We start from the raw sequence: 12,019 nt of genomic DNA, 5'->3' as shown, positions 1-12,019 counted from the left end.
GCCCAATATATATATGCATACATATATATATATATATATATATATATATATATATATATATATATATATATATATATATATATATATATATATATATATATATATATATATATATATATATATATATATATATATATATATATATATATATATATATATATATATATATATATATATATATATATATATATATATATATATATTAGCTAAATTTTAATATGAGTAACGGAAAACAGGAAGGGCTAAGGGTTATGTATACTTATTCTAGCTCGTGCAAGTAATGCATTAATTCAAGTTCGCAAATTTACACAAATTCATTCTTAATAATTTATTTAACTCTAATGAACTTAACGTCTAAATTCAAACTGATACAAAAAAAATTCTAACAGGATAGTTTTTTTTTTAAATATTTGGATTTTTGTTTCATTTCATATTGACTACGCTCCTCACAATGGGAACCACTCCGTAAAACTACGGTTTTCATTCGAAACTCATTGCTCCACCGAAACAGAAGCGGACAAATGTCTCATCCAGATAGAAGCAGAGCAATATTTTAGAAAGAAAAAAAAAATAAAAATAAAAACACCACGTTTTTCGTCGTGCTCTCTGAAGCACTTCAGAGGACATTCGAAATCATTTGTAAGTTTTAATCTGTATAAAGTTGAAGAACTTGAGATACATTTATCGTCAAGAGAGAGCTCTTACTGTTGTATTTTATTTCGGTTTCTGTACAGAATCACATAAAATGGAGAGCTTCATATTTGCGTTGTGGCCAGTGGTTACATATGTTATGTGTGGATAGTCATCCTTTACAATTATGTGATCGTCAGAAGTCACATCCTTCAAGAAGTGAAATGGCTTAGTTTTCATGATTTCTGGTACTTCGAGTCAAATTAACTTGGCACTGTTGAGGAAACTACGGTATGTAATATTGCAATAGTCTTTGGCACAATTCTTCAATTTTCAAAAAAAATCCTAATTGAAAATAACTATCGCAGAATGAAATTTAAAATTAATGGAACTTCTAAGGGTATCCAATTGTAGATGGGTATTTCTTTATTTTTTCCTTGATTTCATTTTATTCATCAAGTAAAGAAAGCGAACCTCAAGACTGTTTGATTCTCTTAACAAGAACAAAGTTAAATATACTCTACGCTATTCCTTTTTATTCTTTTTTCTTAAAAGCAAAACTATTTTTGCATCATACAGTTATTTCTCTTTAATGAAAAAAATATCCTTGCAAAATTAATGAATGAATTAAATGTCTCTAATTTATTATAATTTAATTTAATTTAGTAGAAAAAAAGTCCAAATAAATTCATAGTCTAAAATCACTACAATTATTTTCTCCTTTTTCCATAGAGTACTGTAGAATAAGAATTTCGATAATAAAATAAACCAGTTAATAGAAGAAAACAATTTTATTTAATTTATTCTAAATTTATATTTTTCGCTCAATACTGAGTTTTACCTATACAGAATACATTCTATACTACATTAGCTGTATTTTAGTGTAAGGAGTCAAAATTAATTTCTCATTTTATCCTATTGTTAAAATAGTTTATGTAGATAATAATGTAGACAATAATTTTCCACCTTGTATATGGTCCTTTCCTTTCTTTCGTGTTTTTGCAATAAAACTGCGGTTGAACTTCAAAATTACAAAAAAAAAAAAAAATAATTGATATTGGAGCCTATAAATGACCATAGGCTATTGCTAAGTTAAACTGACACGAAGTATTATTAATTGTTTCCGACCACGCTCGAAAAATGAAATGCATTTCATATTTTATATATTCATCGAAATTAATATATTTATTTTCTGATACAAGCCACTTGAAATCCAAAGCGATAAACTTTAACCATTTTCCATCAAATTTAACATTGTTGTATTCAACAATATGTGCCATATTTCCAAAGAGTAAAAGATTTTTAAATAGCATTTCTAATAGAATACCAGAACTATAACTAAAAAAAGAACTTAACTTAAGAATTAATATGAAAAGTTAAAATGAAAAAAATAATTACAGTTTCAGCACCAAATAATTTTTATACCACATAAAACTTAATTGAAAACTTCAGACAGCACGCAGACAGTTCTGCTTAAGAAGAAAAAAAAATTATCATAAAATCTTCCAATAAAGAGTAATGATTTATAGCTCAGCGAAAATTCAATAATCGAAGTTAATAAAGCTTTTTTAATAGTAAATATTAATTATAAATACACATTAAAGCTGGATCTCAAGTGGTTTATATGCGATCTTACTAATACGCTAACCTTTCTAAATTATGTATAATGCATAGATTAACATTATTACTTTATGTAAATTTCTGTATTAAAGTAAACAAGTAACTATCAAAATATAAATATTGGAGAAAACTGATTGATTTTTCCTTCTGATGGATGTGGTACTATTATGATTTCAATGTAATCATCGTCATTTTTCTATCACTTGGGCACAATAAACTAGTCAATTATATTTTTGTTATATTTTTGTGTTTTTCAAACAACCATGCACTTTAATCAAGTACTCACAAATACGAATTTTTTAATTAAAAAAATTAATCCTTATGCTACATTTTACAAGAGATAAACTTATTACTTTTAATTAATGGAAATTAACTTTATTCGTTTATTTTATGTTGCAGTCGCTTTATTCCTGCATGAATACAATTAAAATTACGTGCGTAAAGAAAGTAAAAAAAAAAGAGTATGTGCGTACATATCGATTTACATACAATTCTATACATATGCTTGTATGTATATATGTACTTTTGTACAGTTAGCAAAAAGAAGGATATTTCTGAATAACTTTTGATCAAAAAATAAAATAAGATTTTTCAGTGCTGAGACTTTATATTTCAGGGGCTTAACTTTCAATATTCAAATTGATTTAAGATAATTTCTACAAGCAATATTTTAATTCACGAAATTAGACACATAAATGTTCTTTCTCTGAATAAACATTTTTCAAAGCAAAACTTTCCTTCGATGTATTTGGATTCTTGACCCCTAATTTATTGGGGTAAACACAACCTGGAAAATATGCATATTTCACAACATTTAAGAGAAGCGACAAATTTTCTACCACCATAATAAAACTTTTTTATCCAAAGAAAATCCAGGGTAGAAAAAAATACTTATTTTTATGCTATAATTTATATACTATTTTTTTATTACTTAATTTACTAATGGTTGAAAAAGTTTTGAACTGAATTATAATAATTTTTCATTTTCTATGAGATGGCGAAAAGTGTAAAAAGTGAAATTCTAAATTCTTATCAAAAGGCCCAAGCTTCCAACAGCTCTTCTCATGTTTCCAGATTGCTGATACCACATATTTTGGGGGTAAAAAATCAAATGATGTAAAAAAAGAACAAAAAAATGAAATAAAAATTAAAAAATAAAAATCCTTACGCATCTGGTTTTATTACTTTGCTTATGAAATAAATTTTTTAAATTAATTTTTGGTCTTAGTCATCCTTTGATGAGGATGTTAGAATTAACATTCTAATAAACAGAATATTAGGGAAGTAGAATATATAGTGACCGTCCTGGCCTAAATAATTTCTTCATACTAACAATGTTCTATACGAAAATGGTTTTTGAAATAGAAATGTGATATAATAAAGTCCACTTAAAGGCACTAAAAAAACATGCTGAAGGACTTGTCTAATACATAAAGGTTATTTACCTATTTTTTTAATGCATGTTGTATACTTTACAGGAACAAAATGAAACAATTTATTTATTTAAGGGAAAGATGTTAAAAATAATTGTTAAAAAAGTTATTCAAATTGAGAGTGTTTAAGTTTGTTTTTAACTTTGTATTTAACTTTGTTTAAGTTTGTAAAGTTTATTTTTGAAAAAAATACTGGGTTGAATTTTTTCAGTCTTTATTTAAAACTCAAATTTTCTCTTTTTTTGAACTTTGGTTTCGTTTCTTTTCTTAAACTACTTTTTTTTAAAATAAATCTAGGGAATTCTCAAACAGTTGAGAAAATGATAAACTCATCCCAATTTCTTGACTCTTTGATTAATGCACGTAATTATTTTAATCAGTTTAAAATTTTAAAAAATACCATTGAATATTACTTGAAATTAAGGCCTAAGGATTAAGTCTCGTTATTAAGAACTTATATAAAAATTAAGTTAAAACGGATATCGGCCGATAACGTTTTCTTACTTATTTATTTATTTTAATAAAAGAAAGGGAAAAAAAGACTGTAATTGCATTTTTTAATCAAATACACATTATTTTAGATCTGTAATTTACTCTATAGTTGAATTTTTTTGGATATTTCTGTATTAAAGAAATTGAATATTAAAAATAGAGTATTTGTTTAATTTTGACTATATTTAAGAACTATATTTTGATTACTTTTTTCAAAATGAAAAAAAAAGTTTTATATAAGCATTGAAATATTAAAATATTTGTTTAAAATCTATAATGTTTTCATAAAAATTTAATAAACGATTGAAATAAAGTTGTTCGTACACCAAAAATAAAATGCTATCGATTCAGGATGCATATGAATCTTAAGTTTGAAATTTTTCATAGGATACTTGAAAATTGAGGATGTTTTGTTTGAATTGTCCAATGGGGATTAACTTTCGAAGATGGTATTACAATAATTAGACTAAAAGATTTGAATGACTTTTTTTTCCATTTTGGATTTATAGCTGTTATAAAGAGTGACGCAAAACATTTTTGATTTTATTTTATTAATTAACTAATATTATGAAGGGTAGTTGCTCCATATTGAATATCAATAGCTCATAGACAAATCAAGCTATATATTTGAGCTGAATTCCTTTGAAGAGCTAAAATTTAGCTTAAAAGCTGAAACTACAAAATCTCTGAAAAATTTCTGAAAACTAAAATATGTAATTATAAATTTCTTAACATTTTTTAATAATCATTTAAATGGTACCTCCGAACATGGAATCCTTTGAAACTCAAGTAACAACTTTAATCTTCAAAAAAGTTGAATGCATTTTTGTTTCCTATTATATTATTGTGCTCAAAAAAAGTCTCTTAACTTTGATTCAACATTTGGAATATAATAATCTTTACACATAAGTAATTACTAAAAATACGCATTAATACAAAGTAATGTATCCGCAATGTAAGTAATGTAGTCCTTTAAGAATTTCCAAGGCATTATTCTTCATTAGTTTTGCAAAATATGACCTCTCATGTCTAAATTTGGCGACATTTCAAAATGAAAAATAATTCATATTGAATATACTTGATAAGAATACATCACTTCTACTAAATAATTTTCAAACAAGTCAATGCACAATGCTTACATTTATTCAGATTCACTAAAAGCAGCACTTTTTGTAGTTTTTTTATTTTGTTTTAGATTAATGAGAAGTAAATTTTTTTGTGAGAACCTATGCTGTAATCAATTTCCGCAATATAACCACCCATTATAAACGGAAAACAATATATATTGCAATATGATTCAGTTGATTTTAGCACAAAAAGTACTAAGATTAAAATAGGTAAAAAATAGTTTATGATTGAATTATAAACCATAAGAATAATATATAATATATATATATATATATATATATATATATATATATATATATATATATATATATATATATATATATATATATATATATATATATATATATATATGTAAGTTAAAAATGAGGAATAAGGCAAAGAAAAATTAAAGACATATAAAAAAAAGGGGGGTGGGAATTAATAAGTAAAAAAAAAAAAAAATAACAAACAACATTTTATTAAAGAAAAAAAAAATGAAATGTTAATTAAAAAACCGGAAAAAAAGAAGATATAATCTTTTCTTCAGCCCACCCGATTATATCCGCAAAACAGAGTGCTTTCTGATATTGTATCAATAAAGCCAAAGCAAAATATATTAATACAATAGTGTGAGGAGCACTCAAAAATTCCCACCCCCCCTTTTTTTAATATGTATTTAATTTTTCTTTGCTTTATTCTTCATTTTGAACTTATCTAATGAGTACTGTTTACTTGCAGCTTAAGCGCAATAAATGATACTTATTGTTTTTCTTAACTTTCTTAGTGTTTTCTTGTATTTATTTATATATATATATATATATATATATATATATATATATATATATATATATATATATATATATATATATATATATATATATATATATATATATATATATATATATATATATATATATATATATATATATATATATATATATATATATATCATATCATATCAAAATGCATATGCAATATGCATATATCAAAAATGCAATGCAGACAAAGCTTAAAACGGATGAGCAGGGAAAGAATATTAATCTACTCATGACTTGAATTTTGAATAAAATTATGACACTATAATCAAGGTAATTTTTACTTAAAAGAAGTAGTTTGTTTTAAAATATTTGGAATGGCCATAGAATAACTCTGTGAAATACTTCATTCTTTATTACCTTCGTATAGATATTAATTGTTATCACAAACAAGCGTTAAACAATAAAAATTCAGAAAACAAAATACAACACAAGTTCGTAATTAAGAATTGCTTTACTGACTTAAATTTCAATTAAATCCACTTAAAAATAATTTGGATATACTCAGCGTATGACGTAAAAGAATAACAATTATTCTAATAAAATGTTTTGGAAACTCATAGAACTTTCAAAAAGAAAAGAAAAAAAAAAACTATTTCTAAAAATTAAGTCGAAGTTTCGGTATTACTGCAACTGGTGAAAGTCTATGGTGCATAAAATATGGAGATATAACAGGCTTACTTAATACACTTGTAGATGGCTGAAGCACTACTTTTCGAAAGCTTTTGTTCACAGTTTTATCCTTCTTTTTCAATTTTGATTGGCACGGAACATTTACGCTTCCAGCTGTTTTCAACACCTTCCATTCACGCTTTCTGCTTTGTTTGGACTTTTTCAACTTATTCACATTTTCCCGTTTAATTAACAGTTTTTCAACCTTTTTATTGTCCACGCTTTTTTCAGAATCACATTTTAATTTTAGCTTCCCTTTATTTATGAAAAAACCGTCAATTTCTGGCTTGACACCATGTGGGTATGTGTCACGTAGAACTTCTGAATTATCGATGTAAGTATCTTCGAGATAATCGTCAGATTGCTTAAAAGAGTTAGAAGAATTCGACTTTTCTAAGCCATACATTTCTATGTTTTCTTTTCCTACAATATTTTCAATTATGTTTTTGTAATTTACAACGTTGTAGTAATTATCTGTTTTTGGCGACTTAAGTTCCACATTTAGTCTTATGGTATTCTTTATAATTGGTGGAAAATACACAGAGCTGTAAAATAAGAGACAGTTATTATAAGTAAATCTGGATTCAATTATTGCATATAAATATATGTATACGAATTGTCATCAGTAAAATAACCAACTGAAACTTTTTAAAATTTCATATTTGTAAAGTTAAGTATAAGTTTAGGGCATACTCTTTTATTATATCGCTCTACAAATTACAATGCAGCAAAAAAAAATTGACCACCCTGAATAACTTTTGATCTAATGATCGGATCCTCAAGTTATAGGACTCAATCCTAATAATTTGAGGGACTGACCTCAAATATGCTAATTAACTAATGCAAACATTTTAAGTTACGAAATCAGACACAAAAACATACTTTCTCTGAATAAACATACCCTTTTTCAACGGATTTGGATTTCTGACTCCCAAAATATTGGAGGTAGCCGAAAATATGGGAAATATGGTCCTCATCATGAGAGCGATTCTAAGTTTAGTCCCCATAATGTTAATTTTACTTTTTGTGCATTTCGTCATATCTCGAGAACTTTTAAAGCGAATTGGGTATAATATGAAAAAAACACAACTACTTCGATTTAGTAGGAACAACATATGACGCAATGCTAAACGAATGGAATTTAGTTGTTGTTTATTTAGTTATTGTTATTAGTAGTTGTTGTTATTTGTTTTAGTTGTTGTTGTTTATTTAGTTGTATTTAGTTTCAATAACTTTTCTTTATAATGCAATAAAATCTGGCGAGCAGCTATTTAAACGATCGAACACTTCGTTTGTTTATTTGTGGCTTGAAGTTAGGCTCGCAGAAAATGCCGTTCATGGGTTAAATTTAGTAGGAACAACACAACCTGTGACGTAGGCTATATTATACCCAATTGAACAATTTTTGCATACTATTATAAAATTCGTTTATCCAAAGATAATTCCATGTGAAAAAAATTTTTTAAATATTTACTTTTTCTTTTCATTTTATCATAGTCGAAAAAATTACAATTTTAAAATTAAAAAACGACAAAAAATAAAAAATTTTACACTGTTTTAAAGTATGTAATTTTACATGGCAAAATACAAAATTTGAGTGAATTAGTTCCTAAGAAATCAAATTTTAAATATACGACTTTTTTAAAATTCAATTTTTCAGGAATTATTCAACCGATTTTGCTCAAACTTTGTATTTTGCCGTGTAAAATTAAATACTTTAAAATGATGTAAGAAATATTTATACTTTACAATTAGAAAAATTTTCGACTATTATTGAATAAAATAATGAAAAATATTAAAATTTACTAAAATTTATTTTTTGCATGGAATTATTTTTAAATAAACGAATTTTATCATTGTGTGCAAAAAATTTTAAATTCGTTTAAGAAGTTCTCAAGATATGGTGAAATATTCAAAAAGTAAAACTAGCATTAAGAGGTCCAAACTTTGGACCTCTCCCCAGACCAAACTATGCGGACTACATTTCCAAAATTGGGGCTACCACGCTAAAAAATCAGGTATGTTTATTCAGAGAAAGTACGTTTTTGTGTCTGATTTCGTAGCTTAAAATATCGTCTGCAGTAATTAATTAGCGTATTTGAACCATTCCCGTCACCGCCTCGAATCATTAAGATTAAGTTTAAAACGTGAAGATCTGATCAGTTGATAAAAAGTTATTCGGAATGGTCCTCAGGATGCAGTTCAGGCAATAAAGTTGAAAATTCCGAATAAATGCGAAGATTTTCTTCAAACTTGTTTTGTTTGATCTCATAATGTAAAACCACCTGGTACGCAAACAAATAATAAAAATATATTAAAATAAATTTAATTATTATTAGTAATTTCTTTTTTTTTTTTTTTTTTTTTTTTTTTGAATTTTATTGCAGTTTTATTGGACAGAAAATTTACACGATATAATCCTTAATAAACAATTTAAAATCCTTTTACCTTTGGAAAAGCATAAAATGAATAAACATGTTCTTATTTTTTTTTAATTTAATTACTGTTTTATAATTGTTAAACAGGATATAAATTAAATTTACTTTTCATAATAGTTATTACGTAAAACAGTGTGTAGTCAAAAAAGGTAATTAAAAAAAAATAATAATTATTTTGAATTGTAAATAAAATCAAGATTTAACTTTCCGAACAACCGTTGAATGATCTTTTGGGCCATAAGCATTTTAGAAGCTTTTATTTTAACCAAAAATTAAATATGAATTGGAAAAAAAAAACAAGCTTTAGGATGAAGTTCGATTGATAATCGAGTGAAATGATTAGGTTTATATTTCGTTCGTATAAAATCGAGGGCTTAATCTATGATAAAAATTATTTTCTGATCTTTCAATTAAAAAAACTTTAAAATTAATATAACAATTTATTTATCATCATTAAGAAAAATTAATTGCTTTGAAATCATGAGGATTAGTGAGTGAATTTGTAGAGCCTCCTAGTCATGCATATTTAAACGTTCATTTTTAACTTAATTCATAACGGTAAATCGTAAACGATTATTTAGATGCAAATTATTATCTATTTTTGAATCATTTCTCCGAAATTTAGTGTTCTAATTCTCATTTTCAATTTTATTTCATATCAAGAAAACAATGTGCAATAAAAAAATTTAAAATTTCGTGGTCATAAATTTCTTAGTTACAAATTATTCTTCTGCGATAGTTTATAAAATGTTTAGTAAAACTAGGAAATGATTTTTAAATGCTTTGTTTTTTCCTGTAACTATTGAATTTGCTGAAAAGAATTTGTTAATGAAAAATACGAAAAATATAGAAATTTCTACAATTATTTGAAACTGTTTTATTTATTTGAGAGTAAAAAAATACTATCTTTAGAGGAATATTCGAATTATTTCATGACTTGAGTCAATTTTTTTTCCCTCTTTCTGAGATTGAAAGTTTGGTTTGGTTATTAGATAATAAGGAATGCTTTGGCAATGCACAATTACTGCACATTACGAAGCGCTAAATGCATCGTCTATCTCATCTAATTACTAAAATAGCTAAGTAAAAAACATATTTAGAATATTTTTCAGGTTTGTGTATACTTATATCATATTTTTTAATTGTACCTAACATTAGCAGTTCAATGAACCACAAAGTAGTAATATTATGATTATAGAAAAAGGATTATTCCAGAACTGAAAAGTTTTAATAAGTAGATAAAATAAAAATGCAAAAATGAACCATAGATTTCGTAATTTTCAAAAGATGACTTTGTAAATTTCAATAAAAGTAAAATAAAATTTTATAATTGAAACAGATGATAGAAATCATTTTTCCTTAAGTTGTAAATTTATTTTTACCATTACATCGAAATACAAATGAGATATAAATTGTAAAATTCAATTTTCACTTTATCAAGAGTAATGCAGCAATATCACATTTCCTTAAAAAAAATAGAGTGAAGTATGATAAAATGAACAAATATTTTAAGTTATTTTAAACAAATTTAGTGAAAAAATTAAGCTTATTATTTTTAACTTTACAGCTTGCGCAAAGTGAAATCGGAATTTCGTTAAGCGCCATTTGCACCTATCAATCCTCTTTAGTTGAAGAGAATTCTTGAAGTGAATTTTAATTGAAGACAAAAAAAAAAAAAAAAAAAAAAAAAAAAAATGAATGCAAACTTCAATACTTTATTATCAAAGAACTAATATATATTTACTAACCTTTCGTTTCCCATTTCCATATTTAATGAAAATAGTGTCTTATAAAATTCCAAAATTCACTCAGCATAACTTTTTAAAAATTGACATAGTTAAGAAAAGAATAATGAGCGCAGACGATCTCCAAAAAAAATTTTTTTTAGTTAAAAACGATAAATACGAATAGAAAATCACGTGAAAGTAGTAAAAATTATCTGAAATAGAAAAATCCAAAATAACAGTAATAACAATTGGGTATAACATGAAAAAAACACAACTACTTCGATTTAGTAGGAACAACATATGACGCAATGCTAAACGAATGGAATTTAGTTGTTGTTTATTTAGTTATTGTTATTAGTAGTTGTTGTTATTTGTTTTAGTTGTTGTTGTTTATTTAGTTGCATTTAGTTTCAATAACTTTTCTTTATAATGCAATAAAATCTGGCGAGCAGCTATTTAAGCGATCGAACACTTCGTTTGTTTATTTGTGGCTTGAAGTTAGGCTCGCAGAAAATGCCGTTCATGGGTTAAATTTAGTAGGAACAACACAACCTGTGACGTAGGCTATATTATACCCAATTCGCGATCGCAACGCTTGAATACGCACTCTAGCGGGGAGGATAATTTCAGGCTTTAATTTATTAAGTTTTAATTTAGTTCTATCAGAATCATTAGTAGAGTAGGACGCCTTTTTTTCAGCAGCAAATAAGAAGTAAAATTTCCCTAAGGAAAAGGCAGAAGAACTTGAATAAACGACCCAGAACATCGATAAATCTTTCAGAAACAGAATGCGCCCAACATTTGAAGAACAATTTCTCAACAATTTTTCTATTATCAACAAACTTGCAACAGTTAATTTCCGATTTCATGATCGCATACTGTTACATATATGTAACAGTATGCGATCAGTTAATACGCACTCTAGCGGGGAGGATAATTTCAGGCTTTAATTTATTAAGTTTTAATTTAGTTCTATCAGAATCATTAGTAGAGTAGGACGCCTTTTTTTCAGCAGCAAATAAGAAGTAAAATTTCCCTAAGGAAAAGGCAGAAGAACTTGAATAAACGACCCAGAACATCGATAA

The 12,019-nt window shown here is 25.7% G+C and overlaps 1 protein-coding gene across 1 annotated transcript; it reads right to left on the bottom strand.

Annotated features, from left to right (window-relative positions):
• Nucleotides 1-6,535: 6,535 nt before the first annotated feature.
• Nucleotides 6,536-11,111, bottom strand: LOC107445598 (uncharacterized). The gene is made up of 2 exons (XM_016060027.4): nt 10,956-11,111; nt 6,536-7,314 (listed from the first exon to the last, which is right to left on the bottom strand). The coding sequence occupies exons 1-2, from the start codon at nt 10,973-10,975 to the stop codon at nt 6,696-6,698; spliced, it is 639 nt and encodes a 212-aa protein (XP_015915513.1). The 5' UTR covers nt 10,976-11,111; the 3' UTR covers nt 6,536-6,695.
• Nucleotides 11,112-12,019: the final 908 nt, after the last annotated feature.

Source organism: Parasteatoda tepidariorum, chromosome 8 (genome assembly GCF_982258835.1).
Source record: "Parasteatoda tepidariorum strain Cologne lab strain chromosome 8, Ptep-v5.0, whole genome shotgun sequence".
Lineage (NCBI taxonomy): Eukaryota > Metazoa > Arthropoda > Arachnida > Araneae > Theridiidae > Parasteatoda > Parasteatoda tepidariorum.
Note: the sequence above shows the minus strand (reverse complement) of the source record. Positions and strands in the feature narration are given on the sequence as shown.